General features: G+C 39.3%; 1 protein-coding gene across 8 annotated transcripts in view; it reads right to left on the minus strand.

Annotated features, from left to right (window-relative positions):
* Nucleotides 1–27089, minus strand: part of HTT (huntingtin) — a 182505-nt gene that overhangs the window by 19054 nt on the left and 136362 nt on the right. For 6 of the 8 annotated variants that reach the window (XM_073342650.1, XM_073342649.1, XM_073342651.1 and 3 more), the window contains 11 exons: nt 26880–26975; nt 26296–26483; nt 23807–23933; nt 18069–18169; nt 15866–16038; nt 15275–15414; nt 14976–15058; nt 9574–9704; nt 9247–9376; nt 4547–4702; nt 1073–1263 (listed from right to left, as the gene is read on the minus strand). In XM_073342650.1, coding sequence (XP_073198751.1) covers nt 1073–1263; nt 4547–4702; nt 9247–9376; nt 9574–9704; nt 14976–15058; nt 15275–15414; nt 15866–16038; nt 18069–18169; nt 23807–23933; nt 26296–26483; nt 26880–26975 — 1516 coding nt within the window. Of the gene's footprint in view, nt 1–1072; nt 1264–4546; nt 4703–9246; nt 9377–9573; nt 9705–14975; nt 15059–15274; nt 15415–15865; nt 16039–18068; nt 18170–23806; nt 23934–26295; nt 26484–26879; nt 26976–27089 lie in introns of those variants that run through there. The other 2 variants (XM_073342648.1, XM_073342653.1) reach the window with 2 other exon arrangements.

Genomic DNA, 27089 nt, shown 5'->3' on the forward strand with positions numbered 1-27089 from the left:
CAAATCTGGCAGTGGTCCCCGACGTGAGCCTCATCCAAGCACTTCAGGGTCACACAGGGACAAAGTCTTGTTGCAGGAGGTACAAGGTTTGAAGCCCAGCGACCTAGGCATGCCTAGGCAACAGATAAGGACAAAACTCCGCTAACTAACCAAGATATGCAAACTATACTAACTGACTAACAACTATGCCAACTATATACAATAATCAGAGGAAACAAAGTTCACTGAGAACACTGGTCAAAGCAAGAGGAACAGTTCCAGCAACGATCATAGGCAGTAAGAAAGAACTGTGGGGACACGGAGTGAGCTGGACCCTCTATACCGGTGCAACGAGCACACCCAATGCTATGAGCACCCCAGAGGATGCTCGAGCCACCCTGACGGGTACCACCGAGGGAAAATTTTCTGGCGATTGTGCTCAGCACACACCTACAGTGGGATCAAAATGTGCAAGCACTCGAAGAAGAAAGTTTAAACCCTTTATGACAATGGTTTTCAATCTTTTTTCATTTGTGGATCCTTAAAAAATTTCAGATGGAGGTACAGACCCCCTTGGAAATGTAAGAAATTCTGTGGACCCCCTCAGGGAACACTTATTTCTCACTCTTCCTTCAAGCACGTCACTTCTGCAAATCAAAGCTGAAAGTGGTGGCAAGGAACACTAGTATGTATCAGCTACTATGATAGAAACCTTTAGTTTCCAGTCTGAGAGGCTGTTACATTTCAAAATGGCTAGGGGACAGGCAAACAACGTCCATATAAAAATAAAAATTGACTATTCACCTCAATCTTGAAACCAACTATCTTTTTGAGGTTCAAACCTGAAATGTAAAAGCTTTTTGCTCATTACTATGCACTCTATTTTCAATTGGAATCAGAAGCAAAAATAGTAACATTGCAAGAAATTTAATTAGCATATTCTCAACCTGAAGTCCTCAGAATCTTCTAAAAAAAGCTTGTTTTACAGGATCAAGAGATCTGTATAAATCAGCATATTTCTAGATGCTTATTCTACAGTTCAAATTGTTCTTTGCATTAAAACACTGCAAAATTTCTAATACATAACACCTACTGTGCTATCCCTCTCAGATTGGAAAGCAAATACTCGCTGATAATTGGAATGAGTTGCTTTGCTGTTTCATCAAGCAGGTCACATTCAAGGATGTAAAGAATTCCATGCAGAGCTCCAATCCGACTTGGCATATGGGTGCTGCGTAGTGTTGATTCCAACAGACGGCTTACTGGCTCGGCTACAGCTTTATCCTAATGCACATAAACAAAACGATGCACTAAAAGCATCACTGGACCAATGCAGCATTCTGATGACTCATTAAAAGTGGAAAAGTTTTTGATGGTGAACTAAAGACTAGAAAATGTACCATGAATCAGAGGTTTACACAAAACAAGTGCTTAGATATCTGAATAATGTACTAAGGGAGATTGGAGTAAGTTGGAAAACTGGTATATTCTGGCTTGCAAATTTAGTTAAACTAAAGAGGTTGCATCTAATTCTCAGTGTAAAAGCATTCTCCTCAGAGAGATCATAACATTAAATCAGTGTAAGTATTTTATCAACTTTTTGCAAGTGAAATGGTAAACCACTGCACCAAGATGATAATGTCACATTTGGAAAAGAAGTTCTGTGATAATATATCATCAGTTTAGGGGAAGCACTAATACTACTGATAGGTAAGGGATGCCATGGATGCAGATTAGGATATTTACATACTAAGCATCCTTATATGTAGGCCTTGAGCTCCGAGAAGTTTCTAATCTGTCCATGGTCCTCCAAACTGGTGGATGTGTGAGGAAGAACGCTAATATATGGAACAGATTGCTATATGCCCAAGATCTGCATATAAGGATGCTTGGCACGTAAGCACTCTAAACGGCATCTATGGTAAACATTACCATGGAGCCTCAGTCATTTGGACACACTGTTAATAGTCTGTTACCCATGGCCACTGACAGTCACATCTGGACACCACTTCCTCCCCACCACCTGTATGTTTAGTCCTCGAGGGCGAACATGGTATTAGAGGATTGTAACAGAAGAAGCAGAAGCTGAGAAGGCTGGAATGCAGGTTATTTATATTGCAGTAGCACCTGGAATCCCAATCAGGGCTCAGGGCCTCACTATGCTAAGCACTTATAAACGTAACAAGACGGCCCTTGCCCCAAAGCCAAGAGACAGCAGGTGGAGGAGGGGCACCCATTCAAGGACATAATGAGACAACAGTTAAGCACAGCACACTAGCTGCCTAACCATTGTCAACCTTTTTGTACACATCACAGCAAAGAAGATTTTAAGGAGGGTAACCAAGTGGCTTTATGAAAGTTTACAGGGAGATGTTGATGGCAACAGCTTTGCTTTCTATGAGCTTCATGAATGGAATGAGAATTTTTAGTGGAAGTGGTTGGGTGTGAGTGAAGGTGGTTTCTGCACCATATATTGGAAAATGTATTTCACTACAATGACTTTCAGGATTGGAGTCTTAGTGGATCTATCACTGCTCAGGCTCTCTCTGGTAACAGCAGCAGCTCAACGGTAACATTCACTATCTACAACTGATCATAAGATTATGGCCACTCACTCCTAGTGTGGACCCAGCAATGGGCCTCCATGCCTTTGCTAGAATACTAAAATGCACTCTTTTTAGGACTACAAAACGTCCATCCTAATCTACAATCTAGCTCGCAATGCAACTACCCAACTTCTGAGTGGCATGAACCACTACATAGACAGACCTGTGTTCAAGTCTCTACAAAGGTTTCCTGTCTGGTTTTGGGGGGGTAATTGAAGGGGCTGCTGCTTATCTTTAAAGCGCTGAATAATCTGGTACCTGGCTATCGGGGAGATGGCCTCTTATCATATCCCTTGTCATAGCAGTTAAAAATCAAATGAAGGCTCTTGCTGGACCAGAGGAAGGCTCTCAGCTTCACAGAATTTAAAGCCAGAAGGCAACATTAGATCATCTAGGCCACGGGTGGCCAACCTGTGGCTCCAGAGCCACATGCATATCTTTAGAAGTTAATATGCGGCTCCTTGTATAGGCACCGATTCCAGGGCTGCAGCTACAGGTGCCAATTTCCCAGTGTGCTGGGGGGTGCTCACTGCTCAACCCCTGGCTCTGCCACAGGCCCCACCCCCACTCCACCCCTTCCTGCCCCCTCCCCTGAACCTGCAGTGCCTTCGCTCCTCCTCTTCTTCCCCAGAGCCTCCTGCATGCCACGAAACAGCTGACTGGGAGGGAAGGGGAGGTGCTGATCTGCAGGGCTGCCGATGGGTGGGAGGAGCTGATGGGGGCCTGCTGACGTATTACTGTGGCTCTCTGGCATTGTACATTGGTGAATTCTGGCTCCTTCTCAGGCTCAGGTTGGCCACTCCTGATCTAGGCTAACCTCTTGCATATCACAGGACCTTAAATTTCATGCAGTTACCCCTGTATTGAGCCCAATTACTTGTGTTTGACTACAGTATATCTTCCAGGAAGGTAGCCAGTTTTGATTTGAAGACATCAGGAGGTGGAGAATCCACCATTTTCCTTGGTTGGTTGTTCCAGTTTTTTCCCCACCTTAACTGCTAAAAATTTGTGCCTATTTCCAATTTGAATATGTCTGATTTCACTTTCTAAACATCTTGTGCCTTTCTCCACTACATTAAAGAGCCTGTTGGTACCCAGTCTCTTCTCCCCATGAAAGTACTTCAATACAGTAATCCAGTACTTCTCAATTTTCTTTATGCTAGGCTACACAGTTTGAGCTCTTTAAACCTCTCGCTGTAAGGCATTTTCTCCAGCCCTTGAATAATGTTTCTGGCTCTTTTCTACACCCTCCCTAATTTTTCAACATAGTTTTTAAACTAGGGACACCAGAATTGGACACAGAATTACAAAGTCAGTCTTACCAATGCCATATACAGAGTCAAAATCACATCCCTACTTCCCTGTTCATACATCTACGGATCACATTAGTTCTATTTGCCACAGCATTGCACTGGGAGCTAATATTGACTTACTTGTTCACCATAACCTCTAGATCTTTCCTAAAGTAATGGCTTTCCAGCATACATCCCCCATTCTATACATATTGCTTGCATTCCTAGTTCCTAGAAGTATAACTTTGCATTTGGCTATATTAAAACTCTGTTTGAATGGGCCCAGCTTACCAAGTGATCCAAATCGCTCTGTATGACTGCCCTGTCCTCATCTTTATTTACTACTCTGCCATTTAAGGTCCTCCCCTCTGGAATTCATTCCCCAGAACACTCCAAGCCACAAATATAGCAGACTTCAGGACACAAAGACACTGGGTCTAGCTTTGATTAAGTTAAATTAATTATTAAAATTATAAAAAAAATGGATGGATGAGAAGTAATTAAAAATGTATTAAAAATATGAAGCTGCCACTATGACAGGTGCTCCCTAAAAACCTCTGAAAGTATGCCAGTTCTTTGTGGCAGAAGTGCAGCAATTCCAGTATCAAATAGACCAAAATAGCAGTACATTCACAGACTTGCCACAACTTTTAAGTGACAATTTCTTACCATTCCAAGAACAGCAGCTGCTTTACATGTGGCTGGTACCAAATACTGAATGAGAATCTCATCTTCTGATGGATGCACCTTCCGCAATTCTGTCAGTGTGGTGTACATCATCTCAAATTGATTCCTTTCTGTAAACAAGTCAGACACTGCCAGAAGCTGTGAACATGATAAAAATGGAGTAGAAAAATCTGTAATTATCAAGTCACAAACAGACTGTCCCCGCTTAATATAACTACCAGAAAAAAAAAAAATTAAACTCCTTTTATTGTAACATGGGCTATAAAAAGTTTTAATTTAAAAACTACAGTAAAATCAGATATAGCCTAATCAGACACTGGCTTAAAAAGAAACAGTCAAACTTTAAAAAGACAAAGAACCCAAGATGGTAGAATGACATTTACACACATTTTAAAAGAAAATATTTAAAGCCAGTTCTTCTTACATACCTTCTGAAAGCAGAGTTTAGGATTCTGTATCTCTTAAATAACAATAACACAAAACATCAGAAAATGCTCCCTGCTTTGTTTTAGGAATTATGGCTGAATTGCTTACTATCTTAATCAATGTGTTAGCTAACTCAGTCTTGAATATGTATCGGGGTGGCGCCCCAAACATATTCCTCAATGCTCTTTTCTACCACCCAGGTATTTTTACTATCACTTGACCCCTGAACAGGAGTCAAAAAAACCCAAAACCACTTGGATTGCACAGTAACTTGGATCTAAGATGTGTTCTCAATACGTATTCCACGTCTGGGGCACTTCTGCCCCAGGCCAAGATTGGAATCAGTAGTGCCCACTGGACCATGCCTGTGCCTTTCATGCCCTTAAGCCCCCTCGCTTGAGGGCATAAAGTGGGCGAAGTGACCAACCAACCCTCATTTCCTTCACCAATATGGAATTCCAGTGTTGTTAGACCTTGCAGTAGCTGGGAAAGGAGGGTGGGTTGAGGACTACATATAGATAATATATCTGGAAGAGCTCCAGTCACTATACAAGTTAAGTAACTTCCCTTTCTTCTTCAAGTGCTTGTCTATATGTATTCCTCATCTGGTGACTCACAAGCAGTGGACAAGATAACAGAGACAGGTGCTTGGATTCTAACTAAAATAATGACTGTAGCACAGCTCTACCAAATCAAGCACCAGATAGAGATGCCTCTGCCATGGAATAAAGCTTAAGAAAGATACATATCATCTTCCAACTAGCTGTCGTATATATGTTAGTTATGGAATGTTTCTGAAACAAACTCCAGAAGCTGCATGTGCTCTTGTGTTGTATGACGTGCTAATCTCCCCTGGAGGTCCATATGTAGAGAAGGTTCTCTCTACATACACCAACAACACAGCTTCCATGTCATGACATGTAGAGATGCCAGGTCTGAATGAAGTTTTCTTCCCTTGTCCTGGCTGATTAAGTCCTAAGGGAAAGAAAAAGTTATTGGGGGACTATATGGACAACCTGTTGAGCTCTACCACCTGGCCAGGTAAGGCTAACAGAGTGATTAATCCCAAATCCTGCGTGATCTTTTTCATTATTCATGGGATCAGATGGATGGATAGGCAGTCATAATATAGACCTTGAGTCCACAGAATTGGAAAAGCATCTGACTGTGAACTGGGACTCAGTCCTCTGGTGGAGCAGAAATTTTTGTACTTCTTGTTCTTGATTGCAAACAAATCTGTGCAAGGAAAATCCCACTGGTCAAACACTGACCCAATGACAGAGTCCTTCACAAACCACTTGTGGTTCTATTAGAAATATCTGCTGGCATATTCTGAAGACATGGCAAGTGGATTATCAAAACAGTTATTTGGTGTTGGATATGCCTTTCCACAGGTAATGGCTTTCTTGCATAGACAAATGGATCTGGTCCTTCCCTGCTTATTTACATAAAATGTTGCAGTTATAGTGTGTCATTATTCAGATGCTTTGTCCCCTGATGTGGCTGAGAAAAGCCATATAAGCAAGACACTGCTCTGTATTCTAGAACACTTATATGTAACAATCTTCTCTTTGGACCACCAACCCTGTGCTCTGAGATAGCTAGGATGGGGAGCTCATCTAGGCATCGAAACATCGGTCACTGTACACTTCACAGGAAGTGATGGGTAGAAAGCAACACCCTTACATACTTGATGTGGTCCTTCTACCAGTTTAACCACCTCAAGACTTGGGGGATTTGAATCTTCATGTCTTTATTATGAAGGTGTGGGCTATAAGAGGACTACAACCATTCCTCTGACAACATTGATGGAGTCTGGCGATTGCAGTCACAAATGCGCATAAGACCACGTCCTACCAGACAGATATGTCCTTACAGTCGTTTGAGGATTTTCTTGATGTTGGTTGATTAGTAGAGACATGTCAAATTTGGCTCAAGGTAGACAGACTACACCACAGCAAAAGTGTATCTGGGCTCTGATAAATTACATTTTCTGAGCATGAGTTAGGGAGGATTAGTCCTTGTTTATATTGAGCCCTAAACCTGTAGAATATACTCAACCACACAAGGAGACAATATACTGAATCCTGTCCATGACTTGCTAGGGAGAAGTTCCTTGAACCAACCAGACATCAAAGTACATTAAATGAGCTGCTACTGCAACCAAACATTTCACAAAAGTTCTTGGGGCTTTTGACAAACCAAAAGACACACTTTGTACTGAACGTGTGTGTTGCTGACCACAAAAATGTAGAGATTTCCTGTGCGCTGGATGGATGAAAACATGCATCCTGGAGCTCAACAGCTGCAAATCAGTCTAGAGGATCCAAGGTGGTGATTACTGAGGACAGGGTCACAATCCAGAACTTGAATTGGCCGATGAATGTGTTTAGGTTTTTAGGTCTAGGATGAGGCAGCCTATTGATTTTTGGGGGGACCAGAAAATAATGGGAATAAAAGCCCTTTCTTACAAACCGAGGAGGAGCCGCCTCACATTGCTCCTAATTTCAGGAGGGATTGTGCCTCCCAATGTAATAGACTCTCATAAGAACGGGGTCCAGAAAAGGGATGGTGAAGACAGATGGACGGTAGGAAAGTCTTGAAGCTGAATGGAGTAACTTTTCCCCTATTACCTCCAGCACTCATTGGTCAATGGAAATATGGTTTCAGGCTTCCTGAAAACTAAAGAAATGGTTCCCAAAAAGGGTGGGGAAAGGGTAAGGATCTCCCAAAACTGGCTGACGGCTCTAGAAGTGACCGTCAAATTAACTGCTTCGAGGAAGGTAACAGTATCATGGCAATGGTGACAACATATTAAACTCAATTGGGAGGATAGGCAGACCTGTGATAGGAGTATAGTTATGATGGAAGGCATTAATCTATAGACAACTGGAACACAGCTTGAGGCTGTGGCTGTGCTAAAGAGATGTCAGGGCTTCAGGTGTCTCTCATATCCCCTTTTCTGATATCCCCCAAAATCAACAGGGCTCTGGCCACTGATGCCTTGATCAATTCCAGAATCTCAGAGAATGGTCTGTTGCAGCATTCAAAAGTTATGTTTTACATACATACACAGAAATCCCATCAAGTTGAGTGTAAACACGATGGCCGCCCTCCTGGCCAACAGACCAGGGATCTACAGAACTAAAAGCCATGAGGTGCTTGCAACTGCTTGAGCTACAAGCCAAGGGTTCTGTAAACTGGGGTTGTAACAACTCATATGCTCTGTTGACCAACATAGAAGTGGACTGTAACACACTCACCAGTGGGTTACATAAGACCTTTGCAAAAGCTTAGCCAAATAACTAACAGAAGAACAGGGACCGCAAGTGCAAGAGATCAGACACCACTAACTTTGCTCAGTCTTACAGCCATGGGTGGTGAGAAGGAATTGAGGGTCTGTTGGTCATTCCACACCCCCTTATGCTCTCAGGCTGGGGGGCTCAAGGGCATGAAAGAGGTAGGTGCAGCCTAACCGACAGTGCTAGCCAAAAGACTTCCATTAAGTTCATGGGGCAAACGTGCACCAGACATGGAAAACATACAGACAAGCACTCAAAAAATAACTTCTCTTTACTTACCCTTTTGGCTTACAAAACCAACAACTGAAGTAAAATAAGTAGTTTTGGGGTCCAAATGAAGGTTACTGTTTAGCAACATTATGAACCCAGATTTCCAAAAATGCACAATACATTATCTTTGTAGCAAGGGTGTCCCATCCTAAGATTTTCTAAGTCTATGAATAATTGCCTTTCAATTTATATTATCTTAAAAATTTCAGTGGCAATCACTCCCAGGTGCTCCATCCCTCAAGAATCCTAGATTTTATCAGATGTTTCAATAATAATCTTAGTGCCTACTTACATCATTTGTTCCTCTGCTTTTATATTTTCTTCCTCATTATATTACAGGGTAAACACAGAATCATGAACTCTAGTCTTAATAGGTAGGCAAGTAAAGGAAGAATTTATTCTCAAATTTATTCTTTTATAAAATATTTATTTGTAACTCAATTTTACACATATTCTACTATTAATGAGTGCTTAAAACAGCTTAATATATTTTAATCAAAAGCTTTCCCATTGAAATTTAAGTTACCATTACGGATGAAGGATGTATCATTACATCAATGACAATGCCTACAGAAGTCAGTTTTTCTGTATATTAGGAAAAGCTACTTTATAAACTCTCTGTAAACTCAAACATACCATGAAAGTGCACTCAATTATGACACAGAATTTATTTTTTAGACTTACTGATCGCACCACTTCACTAATCAGAATGACTGGTGTTCTCTTGCTAGGATTTGATGGCAATATCCATTGACTGTACAGTTCAAGCAAGAACTGAGAGCAAGAATGTATATCAACCCCAGCCCGGTGTTTCCTGCAATGTACAATGAGCAAAGATTACAATCACTATATTCATGTTTCTTTTCAAAGTAATTAGAAAAGCAATCCTTACACAGCATCCATTTTATAAAAAGCAACATATAATTCTCTTTTAATGACTTCAAAACGCAAGAACTATTAGCACTGAAGTCTTTTCAAAGTGGCAAACGAAAAAAAAGCAACACAAGTGACCTGGAGTTAATAGGAGAGGTTGGTGGTGAAGAAGGAGCAGGCATATCATTCTCATCTTCTTCATCTTCATCCCACTCCTCTTCTCTCAATGGAGTGATGTTATTTCCTAGCCACACGGAGTGTATAGAAACCTTAAATATCAGAAAACATTAACTTGAAAAATATTTAGCTTTTTCATAATCAAATTAGAAGTTGCTAGAACAAAAAAGCTATAACAAACTTTTCTATTTAAAAGAGGAGCAAAAATACTGTACAGTATCAAGATAGGTTTATAAAACCTTTATACCATTATTTTTATAGTATTTTATGTTGCATATGTGTTGTGCTTATATGGCAGCAATAAGATTATGCTGTGCACCCTATCACTTCACTGCAAATACTGAACTTGTTTCTAAAAACGTATGGCATATTGAGTTTACAGGCACAACAGTGAGTTTTACAGGCATCGATCATACCACTACACTTACAGTACATTAGCACAGACCCATTAAGCTATAGCTATAACCAACTGTATCTTATCTGGGAACCAATATATGTATGAGCAAGTCCCAACCCTGAATTTTCTAGCCAAAAATACTTTCAAAAATGTTTCCTTTATTTATATTCTAGTGTCAAACTAGAAACAATTCAGAAAGTGCTACTACTGTAAAATTAAAGAGGACATGGGACGGTTAGTGACTGCTGGGTCTACTGCCATTTGCAAAAGTTTAGAAACTTAACTGGGTTTAGCTAATCGCAACTCCTATGCTAATTTCAGAAAAATGCTTGTGAGGAAAGGGAATTGGAAGGTCAGAGTTTGAACAGTCATGTTTAAAACAGCCAAGGCTCAAGTAATATGCAATATTAGAGGACTTCTACTATGAGATATATGCAGTGACATTGCTGCCTTCCCTTAGATATGTCTGGAGGAGGGGAAAAAAAATAGATCAGCATGAAACCCTGATATCATTCCACAGGGTTTTGTGGGAACATCTGAATGTGTGTGAATCCCATCCAGTTTGCATAACTGGATTTTGCACCCTAATTTTTGGGGCTAAATAAATCCCAAACTCAAAGTGCCAGTTAGCTGACATGGCCTCACTGTTGCGTTGAAACTATGAAAAAAAATCAGACAAAACTAAAATCAATCTGGCCAATGCTAATGAAAGCTGGGACAAGTTGGCTGAACGGTTAATGAATCTTAGAAAACCTGATGAAAATGTTGAGCTTATAACTAAGTCCAGAACCAGCCAGGTTTTCTTTTGTTGCAGGTTTCACTATGAAAGTTTCACACAACTCTAGAAAAACACCATTTAGTATAAAAGATTTTGAGGGCTCTCCTAAATTTTATATGTTATATTATTCCTGCTCGTGTACAGGTTAATATTACAATTTTTACGTCTAACTTCTGACTGAAAATATTACTTTAAATGTGACTTTTTTAAAAAAATCTGGATCCAGAACTTTCCATCTTCTGCTCATCTATTACTGTAATTTACTAACATTTCAAATATTCCATAGTGAAACTGAAGTTGAAGGAAACACAATCTACACTAAAACAATTATCCCCAGCCAGTTTTGCTAATTTCCATTGTGCTATCAGTTTGCAGCATTGGGCAGAAAAATTAAGTAATGATGATTTTCAGATTTGCAAGTCTGTGTGTGTGTAATCTCACTGAGTCAGACTGAGTGTGTATTTCATTTCTATGATGCATTTTTAAAACCTTTCATGCTCTACTGTTCTTTGAAAACTAAGCAAGAAAAGTAAACTCCTTAAAAACCTATGTTTTGGAACATCCTTCAATATACTTCCCAGGGTAACTGTAAGAAGGTCACTAGTAGTTTTGTTCAAAAAAATCATCATCACTGGGATTGTTCATTGTCTCTGAAAAAATGGGACGATTTCATTTGGGTACCAAGATATGAATTTAGTAGGCACTCATTGGAAATATTGGCCTCAAGTGTTAAATATTTATAGCACTGCTTAGTTACACTTCTGTAAAGCATTACATTCATATCTGGCACACAATAAGAATGTTTGTATCAGTTTGCTCAATAACAAGTCAAAGTGATATTTTTCCCCGAGTACAGTAAGCTGAGACCAGTTTCCAAAAAGCAAGTTGTGCCCTTGCTTATCTTATCATTGATAAGTTTATGAAACCAGAAATTAGATGGAATTTTGTTGTTGTTGTTGCTGCATAAGCCGAGTACAATATAGCTTGAAGATTCAGATACATTGGTTCTGCAATGCAGACTGCAGTAAAAACTTGTGTTTGCAAGTCATCTGAGAAACCATCTCTTGACCACCACAGAGCAGCTCCAATTTTTCTAATTTAAGTTCAAAATATCATTTCTTACAATAACTACATTTTATGTAAGAAGCTGAGTCACAATTCTGAATTTTAAAGCAAAATATAATACATTTTTAAAGTATGTTTAAGTGCTCTAAAGGAAGAGAGGGAGACTAAGGAGTTAAAAATCTTACATGGATCACAATTAGAGAGAGGATTTCTGGTCTCAACCTAGACTACAAAACATGGTTTTACTCCAGTTATCTATATAAAAAGTTGCTTTAATCAGGGAATGAAGTTATTTCTATGAATTCTAACTTGAAAAAAAAAGTTTCTACACAAATAATTAGTCTAGCTAAACCAGCTTTATCTTTCCTAAGTGTATGTTTATGTTCTTCCATCCCTTCCCTAAAATTATTCAGAAAAAATACAGATTTGCTTCCTCCTTTTAAAAATAAAATAGGCTTAAAATGTTGCATTCTTGTTTGCTCTATATTGTGCAAGCAGCAGCTGTAATGATGATGTGTACACCACAACGTCCATCCAAGATATTCAACTATACTGAGGTTATGATTTTAGTTAAATTAGCTGGCATTATATAAAGCTAGATAGGAGCACAACACATACATACTTTCCCTTAGTCTAACCTTTTTAATATTTATAAATATTTTATATTTATATATATTATACACACAATACCCACATATAGCATTATACACACAACAATCAAGGATATTTATGTCATGTTTTCAGGGGCTTGCAAATTGGAAATAAAATTCAATCCAGGCAGAAAAAGTGGTACAAGATCTCAGTCCACAAGCTAAATAGCAAAATGTTTTGTTTGGGTTTCTGATTTGGAGTAAAGGCACATAGGTGAGTGAGGAAATGAATAAAGAATGTGAAAAAAATCCATTTGGCCATTTTAATTTTTACGGATGTAAAAAATGATTCTCTCCAATGATTAATCTCTGGATAAGGATTAAATGTTTTTGTTATTTTGAGAAAGAAAAATAAGACTAATATTAAGTTATTTTAAAAATAAAGTTACTCATCATGAGCAACAAATCCTAATTGCCAGAATATTCACAAATGTGCATGGTGCATTTTGGCAGGGTCATATTTTAGACTGCAAGCTAAACTTAATTTCACAGCTGCATATTAGTCTAATGATGGAGTCACTTCAATTAAAAAAACTGAAAGGAAATTCAACACACAAACACCCTACTCCAGAAGATCATTTATTTCAATGTGTGAGGCTAAATTGTCTATATTGCATCTCTGGTACAGTGCTAAACACCAGAAGTTTGTATAATGTGTTTATACAATGAAAAATATTGTAATGCTCAGCTTTGTTGACAAAATTACTTGAAACACGTCAAAGGCATGTCATTAAGGAGTGAGCCAATGACATATTTGAAGATTTTACAAAAGAAATTAAATTGGAGGAGTTGAAGAAAAAAAAAATCAGAAAAGTTAACTTGTGAATAAACTTAATTTTCACTCCATAGCGCACACGCACACAAAAAGCTTTCCTGGCCAAATAAACTCACCTTGGGCAGTAATATTTTTGGACGTAAGTGTGGCAGACATGGCATTTTTCAGCAATATCCTTGATACACCTTACTGAATTAAGTTTATGTATCTTTGGGGTCCATTATTTTAAATGAATGATTTATCTATTATCATGGGCCAGGAATGTATGTAACATCTGCAGTGGGGAAATGTGACAGATGTCAGACTTGGGGGTACAAAGGATTATGTTGCATAATGTGCCAGATAATAATGGACTTTTGGAACAAAAAGTGTTAAGTGGTTTTCCTGGAGACTATCTCGGGGAGGTGAATGCAAATTCCTGGTTACACAAAACCCAGCCTTTTGAAGCTATGCCCTTAGAAGTGGACTATTGTTTGCTATCACCTGTTACATGAGGCCAAGATCAAATGACCAAGCAGCATCAATGAAAGGCTGAACTATTCATGGTAGTTCTTATTCTGAATCTGAGACAGTTATGAACTTATAGCAATGGGGTGAACTCAATTGTGGGTTTTGAAGGACTGACTTCTATGAGAGCCTGAGGCTGGAGTTGGGGTAACCTCTTGTAAGCTTTTTAGCATGCATGCAGGTTATTTTTTGTTTTTAAATGTGCTTTATTTGTAATGGTTTCACCTTAAGTATAAAATGTACTTGCATAGAAAGAGCTGTGTGGTAACTTGTAACTATAGCAATTATGCTGTTAGTAGCTTCTGGAGAGAAAGCAAAGCACAGACACTGGCCAAAATGGAGGCAGGGAACTGTGTAGCCTGGAAAAACCCAGGTCAGGAGGGAGAGACATGTAGGTCTCTTCTCAAGAGAGGTAATGACTGTGGAGCTATGAGACTAGAGTGGGTGTCCTCAAGGGACCATGGAGGTGGAATACGGGTGCAGTTGCCCTGAACAGTGACAAAAAGTACCTAAAAATGGTATTTTGTAATAGAAGTTCCTTCTCAATCAGAACTTTTGCATTGCTAGTCCTTCAATAAAAATGTTGGTATTGTCATAGCTGTAATGATTTTCTTGTAGGAAATACAAATGCCTTGCTAATGGACAGTAATATGACATCCAGCAAGTTAAAATATTCTCAACTAATAAAGGGGGAAACGGGTCCTAGAGACAGACAACATAAGTCTGATATTTTCCATATCTTACTTGGAAATACTAACTTGGGCAATTTAGATCTTTTAACAGTGACAGAAACCTTATTCAAATATAGTATTTGAAATTGAAAAGTTTTTGCTAATGCATATGTGCCTTTTTAAAATGGAATACTATTTTTCCAAATGGAGTTTAAATTTAGTCATGGAATGAAATATTTAAATTATGCATTTAAACATCAGAATTATTGATAAGGCATTATACTTGGTGCTAACAAGTATTTAACGAATCGTGGTGGAGAACTTGTGCTCCCTAGCTAGGAAATTTATTTACAACTCAAAAAAAAACTTCACTTGTTTTGTTTTCAGTCAGGATTTAAGATTGTCCTTAGTTTACTAAATCTAAATTGGATGTTAAGCAATGCTTCTTAAACTGGATTTTTGAGAATAAAGACAAGAAAGTTTTAAAAAGTTTGGGCTTGATGTATTAACTTGAACAAACCTGTCCTAGTTTATAGCCCATGTTTCCCATTTCTCGCTCAGTATTGATCTGCAGTAAAAGTTTTTCATGGCTGATAAGACCACCTAAAATAAAAAGACAAAGGACTTTTTAAACAAATGCCCAATAAACCTGAAAACTACTTTTTTTCTACATTATTTGTTCAGAATAGTGTATATGGTAATTCCTGTAAATGTTTTTCTATCACATATAAGAAAAGTTACTTTTTTCAGCAAGCAGTCATCATTTCATTCACTGCAGGACTGAAGAATTATTGGTATAAATGACCATTGCACACATACCTGTGGTAGCAGGAGAAAGTGATGGAACAGGGTCCCATGCTTGATAAAAATGGTGAGTGGCAATATTATCCCTTTTAGATATCATTGCTTGGATTTCTTGTTCCACAATTCCTCTGATAACACTTAACTTCCTCCCAAACCTGAAAGCTCAGAAGAAAGCACATTAATGGTTTAAGATGATGTTTTTTCAATATTTGCCTATAAAATTAAGTATGAAAATTACTAGTTTACTATTCTAGCTGCATATTCACTTAGTTGTTTTTAAACAAGTCTGAAATTTTGCCTGAGCTTAGGGTTTACTGTGATTAGGATTCCTTCCATATTTAGCTTAGAAAAACATGAAGAGCTTTCATCAGGCAACTGCTATGCCAACAAAAGAGATTTAGCTATATTTAAAAATAAATGTACTTGTAGTGTAGTGTTTCATTTTGGGGTTTACAAAATATAGCGTGTGTATGTATACGTACACACATATATATCTATATTATACACCACATGTCTACATGTTACTAGAATATCCTATCTTGTACAGAGCTTGATAGAGAGTTATCAATATACATTAATGTGCTTTCAGAACAGGTGAAATAATACCTTGTATCCAGAACTTTTAAAGCTTTATTGCGCGGCTGCTGTTCCAAGCAGCTAACTGCTGGATTGCCTGCAACTGGTATCGTCATTGCACTCAGCACCAAGGAGGTTATTGCTTGTACAGCAAGAACATTAATTTGAGTCCTCTCTGTGTCTTCCTGTAAAGTGATCATACTCTATGTGAAAGTGAAATTGGAAAATCATAAGTTCCACCAAAACCAATGTAATATATCACTTGATGCTACAGATGTTCTCTCAATACTCCAGTGGAAAGCAACACCACAAGGACTTTGGCAATGTTTCTGGTGAGAGTGTAGATTACTTCCTGACCAGAAATCTGGCCACCACATCAATCTCCTGATCTATGTCGTAGTTTGCATGATGCCTCATACTCTTTGGGAACTAAATATAATTATAAGGATTTAACCTACAATCTCGTGACAGATATTTTTTCATATTTCCAGAACCATCCACCTACTTTCATGTTGCGTCTAAGTTCAAATGGATCCATTCCCAAGTTTTTGTGATCATTTCTTAGATCCTGATTAAGTCGCAACAATATAATCCATCATAACCAAATGATATACATTTGTGCTCGAGTCAATAACTACTATGACAAATATGACAATTTCCTGCAATATCCTTGTCAAACCTTATTGAATTATGTGAAATTTTACTGTATTAAGTTTATATATCACTGTGGGCCAAAGATTGTATATAATTTCATTGGGGAGGAGACCACAGCCCTCCAGGAACTAAGAACTGTAATTAAGCAAATTCACTCAGGCTATAACATTTGCTAAGAGGGACCATCACCTTGGGAGACTTGCATATGCCAGTTACAACTGGATTCTCTAGAGAACAGCAGACCAGAAAAGGACTTTTGTACAAATGAGTTTAAATTGACTTAGGGCAGTCTTTCTGATCCTACAAATGGACAGGACGTTCTATCCAAAGGGAAGGCCCCAATCCTTAGGGAAGGGTTGGAAGGTCTGACAGCAATCAGAGCCCTTGTTGGAGACTGGGGAAGAGAGGTGATCTCTGGTAAGCTTATTAGCTAACAATCATGTAGGTTCTTTTATTGTTTTTAACATTTCCTCTGTAATGCTTTCACCTTAAGAAAACTGTTACTTAAGACATTAACAATTTTTTCCAATTTTTGCTGTATTCAGCAATCTTTGCCATTCTATACATTTCTCTTAGGTACTCATTTCTTCAATTTTAAAAAAATTATATGGCTACCACTGCCATAGTATCAGAGCATCCCCAATCTTTAATGTATTTACCGTCTGTGAAGTAGGTAAACATGTCCCCATTTTATAGATGGGAACTGAAGCACAGAGAGACCACATGACTTGCCCAAGATCACAAAGGAAGTCTGTGGTGGGCAGCAAACTGAACCTAGATCACTCAAAGTCCCAGGCTAGTGACCTAGCCACTGGCCCATCCTTTCTCCCCATTCTGCCTACACAAAGCCTCTCCTAATTCATTCATATTTATTCTTTTTAGTTTATATTTATTTTCCAATACATTGTTTCCATTGCAGCACTTTGTAAATGTTCAATTTCAATAACCTTGTCTGTTAAATATGCTGAGGTAAAACATATTTAAGGGTCTTATTGATACAGTACTTTCAAGCAAGTGCAGGGAGATGGACCACAGAGCGGGTTTTTCCATCTATGACTTCTATGGGTTAGTTCAGGATACAACAGCAACAGAGACGAAGCTACATTACACATCCTGCTCACTTTGTGATATAAATCTTACAACAAACAGTATTGTATCAAGCTACTTTTTAATACTAAAATAGGAATAGAAAATATCATGTGCAATCTGACCAAATTATTGTTGCTGTTGGAACCTTAGTGCATTTCCTGAGTCTGATTATAAAGATGCAGCCTTTTTCTGATGCAATAAGAGGTTTCCTGTAATCTTTTAATAAAATTAAGCATCTGTATTATCACAATTAGGGTTTGACGTGTATTTCTTTCATTCTTCTGTAACTCAAAAATGGTTGAATTTTTTTTCTCAAACTTTCCAAAACCATTCACCTACAGGCAGAGACTTTAGCCCAGAAGGTAAATGTTAAATATAAAGGAAATCATCTTGCAGTATTACAGTGGGCAAGGGTCCGCCTAACAGAGTAAAAAATTACCAATAAGGAAAAGCATTTATACTACATAAACATGTTACTGAATGGCTTTACCTCTTGTTGACTTTCTTCTTGGTCCATTACAATTGGTTGAGTTACAAGCACACCAAGGAGAGTAGCCCAGGTCTCTTCAAACTGAGTACGGCTGGTCCACCCTATGAATGTATTCAAAGGTATAAGGCTATTTACTACTTCAATGCAACTATAAACTAGCTTTTATTACAAACATGAAACAACATTTTAAAATGAGATGTAATTTCCACAGATATAATTTCACACTGGTTCCCTTCCAATTTAAGTCATTTTTATAATTGTCGTAACCTAAGTTTCTCCAATTCTATTTTAAAAAATGTCAATCTCTTACCTAAACTGGATTCTGAACATGCGTACTTAAATGATCCTATTCTGATTTGTTTTTCAGACACAATTATAGTTTTTGATCTTCTAGTTTAAAAGCAATAAAACCTCAAGGCACAAAAATTTGAGAACAGGGTTTTCATAATACTACACACCAAAAGCATCCAAAAATAGATCCCTGACTACTAAAGTTTACATATAAAATAAATAAAATCTGAGAACATTCTTCCAACTAAGCATACAGAGTAATCAAGCAGGATACAGACTTACATCGTAGATTAGTCAAATACATCCTCTTCTGTGATGTGTTATCAAAACAATGATCTATTTTAAGTACACAGAGAATTTTATGGTGCAGCCTTGCAAATCTCATTTGGTGGGAAAGACCCATCCATTTTACTTACCGCCTCCATTGCTCTTTTTAATGAGCCTTGTGTGATATTATCTGATTAAAATATGACTATGAAGATCATTGTTGCTACCACTGCTATATAATTGCAACAAATCTTGTACAAAGTATGTCAAGTAAGGTGTCTATGGAAAGGTTATGAATTGCTGAATAGGATTAGGCTATTTGTATGCATGTATCATTTTTGTATCTGAAGTTATGAATATTAACTATGTACCTGTATTTCAAATTTATTTGGGCATAAGCTTTCGTGGGCTAAAACCCACTTCATCAGATGCATGGAGTGAAAAATACAGTAAGCAGTATATATATCACACCATATGAAAAGATGGGAGTTGCCTTAACAAGTGGGGGGGGTCAGTGCTAATGAGGCCAATTCAATTAAGGTGGAAGTGGCCTATTCTCAGTTGACAAGAAGGGGTGAATATCAAGAAGGGGAAAATTACTTTTGTAGTGCTAACGAGGCCAATGCAATCAAGATGGATGTTGCCCATTTTTAACAGTTGACAAGAAGATGTGAGTATCAGCAGAGGGAAAATTACTTTTTGTAGTGACCCATCCACACCCAGTCTTTATTCGGGCCTAATTTGATGGTGTCCAGTTTGCAAATTAATTCCATTTCTGCAGTTTCTCATTGAAGTCTGTTTTTGAAGTTTTTTCAACAAAAAAACTTCAAAAAACAGACTTTAACAAAGAAACTGCAGAACTGGAATTAATTTGCAAACTATTGAAATAATTTGAACTTTTCAAGTTAAGTGGGTTTCCTAGGAAATACCTGGAGGGGAGGGAAGAGAGGGTCACTCACCTTGCGCAGTAACTGAGGTTCTTCGAGGTGTGCATCCCTGTGGGTGCTCCACTGTAGGTGTTGGTGTGTCCCAGCGCCGCCGACTGGAGATTTTTGGTAGCTGTGTGTGGTCGGGGCGCGCATGCACAGTTGTGCTGCCTTGTGGTGCTGTTAGTGCTTGCGCATCCTGGCCCTCCCCGTTCCTTCTCTACTATAACCCTCCTATTTAGAACTCCGGAATAGAGGGGAAGAGGGTGGGTAGTGGAGCACCCGCAGGGATACACATCTTGTAGAACCTCAGTTACTGCACAAGGCGAGTAACCCTCTCTTCTTTGAGTGCTGTCCCTGTGGGTGCTCCAGTGTAGGGGACTGTAAAGCAGTGCCCCATTATGGCCAGTTGGGTTCCGGAGTAGGTTGGATAGTCGATGATAGTACCGTAAGATCTAGTATTGCATCTGCCTCAGAATCTTTTGTGATTGCGGAGTGGTTTGTGAACGTGTGTACTGAGGCCCAGGTTGCAGCCTGGCATATTTCTTTGATTGGTATATTATGTAGAAATGCTGTTGAGGCAGAAAAGGCTCTCGTTGAATGGGCCCTAATCCTCTGTGGGGATGCTATCGTCTGTTGTTGGTAATATTTGTATTGTTGGTAATATTTGTACGCAATTTGAAATCCATTTCGACAATCTCTGTTTTGAGATGGCTGTGCCTTTTGATCGTTCTGTGGTGGATATGAAGAGTCTTGGTGACTTACGGAAACGTTTTGTTCTATCTAGGTAGAATGTTAGTGCTTGTCTAACATCTAGTGCGTGTAGCACGGATTCCTGAGTAGACCGATGTGGTTTAGAGTAGAGCGCAGGTTGATTGATGTGGAATGATGAAGTTAACTTATGTGTGGTCTCAAAGTCACTTTGTCTTTAAAGAATACAGTGTAAGGCGGATGGGCCATAAGGGCCCCAATCTTGCCCACTCTGAGTGCTGATGTGATCACTAAGAGGAACACTACCTTCATTGATAAATGTAGTAGCGAGCAGGTAGCAAGTGGTCTGAACAGGGTTTTGGTGAGGCTCTTAAGTACGAAGTTAAGATCCCATGCTGGTGTTGGTTTGCGGACCACAGGGTACATGTTTTGAATTCCTGTAAGGAATCGTTTGGTGATTGGATGCGTGAAGGCTACAAATCCTTCTATCTTGTGGTGAATTCTGCAATTCTTGGAATTGTTTTGGATCATCTATCACCGTGGTTGAAGGGAACATGACTGCCTCATCTGATGATGAAGAGGAACTGCGTTTCAGCGACAGTTCTTGTGTATCATCCAACTTCTCTATAGCTTCCTCAGGTACCTCCGATGGATCTGTGGCTGTCTCTATAGGAGGTCATATTTCCTTCCTTTGAGGGACGTGGGTCCCTTGCATTTGCGTGCTTTATGTCACCCCTGGATCCCAGTGTGCCCATTGCATTGGGAATGGTAAGGGTGGGCACATCCATGGGTTGGTCAACCATGGTGGCATCTCTCTGCGCAGGCATGTTTTAGTATTTCTAAGTGATGGTTGAGGTTTGGCACCGGAGGGGGAGGAGTGACCTGAGTAGAATACTCCCTCCTCCATATCGTCTTCCTCCTCGCTAGAGAAGGTCTTGGTTTATTGGCCTAAACGATACCGGGGAGTTGTCAGTACCAGGTATAGAAGCCCCTGGTGTTGATGTTATTGGTCTGATCGGGGCCGGGATCATTGGTGCTGTATATATCTGTTCAGACACTTGCTTTGGTACCGACCTCTTGTGTGTCTCTTTAATCGGTGCCGATGTGGCTGATTTCATCTTTATTGATAACTGCTCCAGTGGAGTCTGTACAGGAAGGTTACATCACCGCTTTAGGTATCGGTGGCACCGGGTCCTTCCTTGGGGTGGATGATGCTGTGAAGGAGGAGGTAGTCTTATACCTTCCACTCGACTCCTTCTCTTTATCATTTGTGCTCACGGTGCGGCTCGTGCTGGATGTGCCCAGAGCATCCAACGTTCTAACTCTGCTAGCCACTGGCACCAAGGGTAATGATCTTGCCAGAGACAGTTTTCTCTTTAACAGCTCTTTCTGCAAGGGTGAGGCATCCCTTTTCCTCGATTTTCTGGAGGTTAGGGTGGTTCCCTATCCAGGGAGGAGGTTCCTGGAGAGTTTTCTCTCTGGTTCTTATTACTGTCTGATGGAGGAGTAAGAGATTTTTCCATCAAAATCATTTTTAGTCTCAGATCACTCTCTCTCCTAGCTCTGGCTTTGGCACTGGTACCAAAAGTCTCTGATCAGTGACGCCGGGATGCAACGACACCTACAGTGGAGCACCCGCAGGGACAGCACTCGAAGAAGAATGCAAGTTTCCTACTTCAAAACTCACACTTTGGAAGCTATGCTGTGAGGAGGGGACCCTTTATCTGCTGATCCCCGGTTATAGGACGACAGATTAAAGACCCAAACAATATAAAGACGACACTTTCACATTCACGGGGGCCAGTAAGCTTATTAGCAGTGTGCAGGTTCTTTTCGTGTTTTAATATGTTGCAATGCTTTCACCTTAAGAATAAATGATAGTGATCAATGGCTCCATGTCTAGTTGGCAGCCGGTATCAAGTGGAGTGCCCCAAGGGTCGGTCCTGGGGCCGGTTTTATTCAATATCTTCATAAATGATCTGGAGGATGGTGTGGATTGCACTCTCAGCAAATTTGCGGATGATACTAAACTGGGAGGAGTGGTAGATACGCTGGAGGGGAGGGATAGGATACAGAAGGACCTAGACCAATTGGAAGATTGGGCCAAAAGGAATCTGATGAGGTTCAATAAGGATAAGTGCAGGGTCCTGCACTTAGGACGGAAGAACCCAATGCACAGCTACAGACTAGGGACCGAATGGCTAGGCAGCAGTTCTGCAGAAAAGGACCTAGGGGTGACAGTGGACGAGAAGCTGGATATGAGTCAGCAGTGTGCCCTTGTTGCCAAGAAGGCCAATGGCATTTTGGGATGTATAAGTAGGGGCATAGCCAGCAGATCGAGGGACGTGATCGTTCCCCTCTATTCGACATTGGTGAGGCCTCATCTGGAGTACTGTGTCCAGTTTTGGGCCCCACACTTCAAGAAGGATGTGGATAAATTGGAGAGAGTCCAGCGAAGGGCAACAAAAATGATTAGGGGACTGGAACACATGAGTTATGAGGAGAGGCTGAGGGAGCTGGGATTGTTTAGCCTGCAGAAGAGAAGAATGAGGGGGGATTTGATAGCTGCTTTCAACTACCTGAAAGGGGGTTCCAAAGAGGATGGCTCTAGACTGTTCTCAATGGTAGCAGATGACAGAACGAGGAGTAATGGTCTCAAGTTGCAGTGGGGGAGGTTTAGATTGGATATTAGGAAAAACTTTTTCACTAAGAGGGTGGTGAAACACTGGAATGCGTTACCTAGGGAGGTGGTAGAATCTCCTTCCTTAGAGGTTTTTAAGGTCAGGCTTGACAAAGCCCTGGCTGGGATGATTTAACTGGGAATTGGTCCTGCTTTGAGCAGGGGGTTGGACTAGATGACCTTCTGGGGTCCCTTCCAACCCTGATATTCTATGATTCTATGATTCTATGAAATGTACTAGCTAAGAACGAGTTATGTATTACAATTCTGAGCTCAATTTAGTGCTCACTGAATTACAGTAATTCTATCCTGCTCTGCAATACCCACTATTCCACTTCACTGACTATCATTCTCTGTGTAGAAGTACCAAAACTGAATTGTTTGCGTGTTTTTTTCATAACACTGATATACATACATACCCCCCACCTCGCTCCCTCACCCCCAATTAGAAAGAGACCAGTGGATTCATTTTAGTTTGGGAATTAAGCAGTATTTCCCTGCTCTCCGAAAGGGAAAGACGAAATCATGATCACAGGATATTTTGATTTAGTTTCAACCCAGAGTAAGGTTTTCCTATACTTCATTTTTGCTTTTATAATCAAACCTAGTTTATCTGAAGCTCATATACTCAAAAGTTATGTATCTGACACAAGGTCAAGTCCTCCATCATGTATCAAAGACACCAAAAATGTCCCACCACTTATCCAGATTTCTTTCTGTCCTCCAACACATTTGAGTAAACAGTGATGGTCTATCAAACATAGGTTGTTCCCAGATCTACATTCCAAACGATGAATTTACATACTTCTGATAGCTAGAAAGAATAAGTATTCGAAAGAACCATAAACATGTTGTCTACCTACCCAGTGTATTAATGCGATAGATGAACTCTTTAAAGATTTCTTTTTCTTGAAGAAATTCTACAGGGATTTCTGGAAAAGCTGTGCCAAAATCACCTGCAGGTTTTGGTGACCAGCCTAGTTTCCAGACCTGTTGGAATATAAAAAGGATACTAATTATTTTAAAATAGTAAATGTTATATTAATCTAACAGCTATGATCATCACATTTGGAATTAAAAATAGCAAGATACCAATAGTAAAGATAATCCATCCTAATGCACAATGGATTTGTAAAAAGATTCTAAATTCAAACAGTACTTTTATGTGCCTACTACATATTTGACAGTCTTTTTCATGGTATTTTAAGCATGTGTTACACAACCTGCTAATAACGCAATGAAAATCACTCAACTCTTCCAACAGTAACAAAAACAAGTGGATAATCTTGTTACTAAAAAGCGTTTAAAAACTTTTTTTTTGTGACCGTTTCTAGTAACAGACTTATTATCCTTCTTCCTCTTTACTGAAAGTTGTCAGACAGGGAAACTTTTGGTAAATAAAAAAGCCAAGGTTTCTTTTCTACCCTTACATCATTTCAGAAGTAAGTATCTGAATGTGGTAAATCCCATACTCTTCACTTAGAGACCATACAGCACATCTCTCTCTCTCCATACTGGACTGAGTTTCAGAAGTTATTACATCAATTATGAATTTGGTCTACCTGAGTAATAGCGCATAGTACTGACACTAGGCCAGTAAAAAGAAAGAGGTAGTGCCTTGTAATAGCCAATTAAATTAGTTTGACATTTAAAGGATTCCATGTTTGCCTTAAAACCTGAACTGTGTTATTAAGACATTATGCACAAAACCTATATTTAATGGCTAGAAGCCCATCTAGTCTCAGAGGACCCAAAAATCAATGCAACCTTACTCCCCCTAAGGCAGCATTTTAAAATGAGATGTTAAATTTAATGGAAATAAGTAAAACTTGGAAGTTCCATGTTTCACACACCGAACTGACATCAGACAAATCTCACATTATTAATCTGGATTACAGTGGTGCCAACAATGTGCAAGGTGCTTTCCAAATAAAGGGAGTCCTCGGACTTACGATGCCCAATTTAGGTCGGACACCACTTACGACACGTTTCAACTGACTGCCTGTTTCGTCCCTATAATGCTTGTTTCGCCCTTATGGCACCCCATTTGCATAAAGTTTGCTTGACATACTTCCTGGTTGCGCTATACTGGTATGGAGCTAGAAGGGGTCACTTCTGATTGGCTTCGAGGCAGAGGGGTAGCTTGTTGCTGGATAGGGTTGCCACTTGTTTTTGATCGGCTCCCAGCCCTAAGCTCAGCCAATCAGAAAGCTTGAAGAGTGATTGGCTGTGCCCTTCTCCCTGGCTTTCTGAGCCTGTGTTGCCGGCATTCAGAGCATATGTGAGTTTGTGTGTTGATTTGAATGCTGCTTACAAAATACAGTGTACAGTAAATACATTGATGTTACAACATTAGTCATCTATCATTCATTTAGCACAAAAATCTGGGTTATTGTGGTAAAAATAGTGCATCAAGCCTTGGTTCAGGAACCAATCCGCCCTTCACACCATTGATTCCTTGGGAAAAGCGATTTCGTCTTACAATGCAATTCTGAGGAACGAACTGTTTCGTAAGTCCGAGGACTCCCGTATAACTAACGCTTTGCCCCAAAAGACAGATTATAAAAGTCAAACACCACCACTCTCCCCCAATCCTTCACAGAAATCATATACTTTTAAAATAAGCCCTTTACCTACCCACTATTAGTTGACAGTAGAATGTAAATGCTTTTGAGGGAAGGATTTGAAGGAGAGGTTGTGGCCTCTCAGACTAAATTAAGGGAAGGTATTCCACATGCAAAGGGTATAAAAAAAAGCACAAAGTGAACAAAAACTTTTGACTCAAGAGGAAAAAAAGTGTTCTCTCAACACTTTGTGGCATCCAGGTTGTCAAACACCAGTATATGCAGATTCAGAAACACTCTCCCCCACAACAGCTCAAAACGCTTCTGATAATTCTGCTTTGTACTTTTAATCAGAGGATTTTAAAGTGCTTTAAAAATATTAAGAAATCTTGCAACAACTCTGAAATATTTATCAAGCCATTTTACAGGTATATTAACTATGCACTAGCAGGGCTAACTACCTTGCCCAGTTCAGTTAGCTAGCAGCAAATATGAACAGAATCCAAGAGTCCTGATTTTTTCTAACTACTGGAACCGTTTCAAACAAACAAACAAAGAACTCTCAAAGGATTCCATAATTCTAACCAAACATCCCACTCCACAGAAGATATTCATATTTGAAAATATTTTTACAACTAGTATTGCCAGGCGCTATTTAAAAAAAGGACAAAAGGGGACAACCAAATCTGAGAGTAAAGACTGAAGATCTAGCAAATTATTATATTCATTTTATCCAAAAATGGCCAGTATTTTTCATCTACTATGAAAACAAACCATAATGCACGTACCAAGGGAGGTACTCTTGTGTAACTGTTTACTAGAGGCAGTCTACCCAAGCTGACGATTATGTTCTTAAGGACAGGAGTGAGAAATGCTGGGATACTGTTGTTTCTCTTATGTCCCAAAGCCAAGACAGTCTGTAAACACTCCACCATTTCAGCCACCATTTCACAAGATGCTGTAATATATTTTGCTTCTGAGTTGAGAGAAAAACAAAAGTTCAGTGTAAAATATTGTGAATATATACAAAACGCATACAGATCTAAAGATGCAAGAGGACACAAAAACTCCAATAAGCATATTTCTAACCAACTGAAGTGGAGTCTCAATGTCAGATGAGCCATATCATCACAGTAAATCCTCTTCCCACACCCAGACTTGTACTCATTCCCAATACAGTGCACCCTTCAAATGACAAGTTAATAGTTTTTACACTATGCAACTTAAGGTTCTCATAACACTTTTCAAATAGTGTTCCATTGACACACTGTCAGTTAAATTGCTTTAAACTGGAAATAAGGAGGAAAATCTGGCAAATTTTCTACAAACTATGTAAAACTGCATGGAAACTAGAACTTCACTGTTTACTTACTCTGAACATTTGAATCAACTTCATCCCCATTGACCCCTTTTGAAGTATTCTTCTTCCTTTCTGGACTAAGAAGCTGGTTTCCAGGTTCAATTGCAACTAAATTAGATAAATACAGAGAAACATTTTAATTATAGGTTTTTAATTATATTTCTCAGTTTTAATCCTTTCACAAAATTGTCAAAGCAGCACTTGTATTGGCAAGATATTTGA

This window comes from Lepidochelys kempii, chromosome 4, assembly GCF_965140265.1.
Source record: "Lepidochelys kempii isolate rLepKem1 chromosome 4, rLepKem1.hap2, whole genome shotgun sequence".
In the NCBI taxonomy this organism is placed as follows: domain Eukaryota; kingdom Metazoa; phylum Chordata; order Testudines; family Cheloniidae; genus Lepidochelys; species Lepidochelys kempii.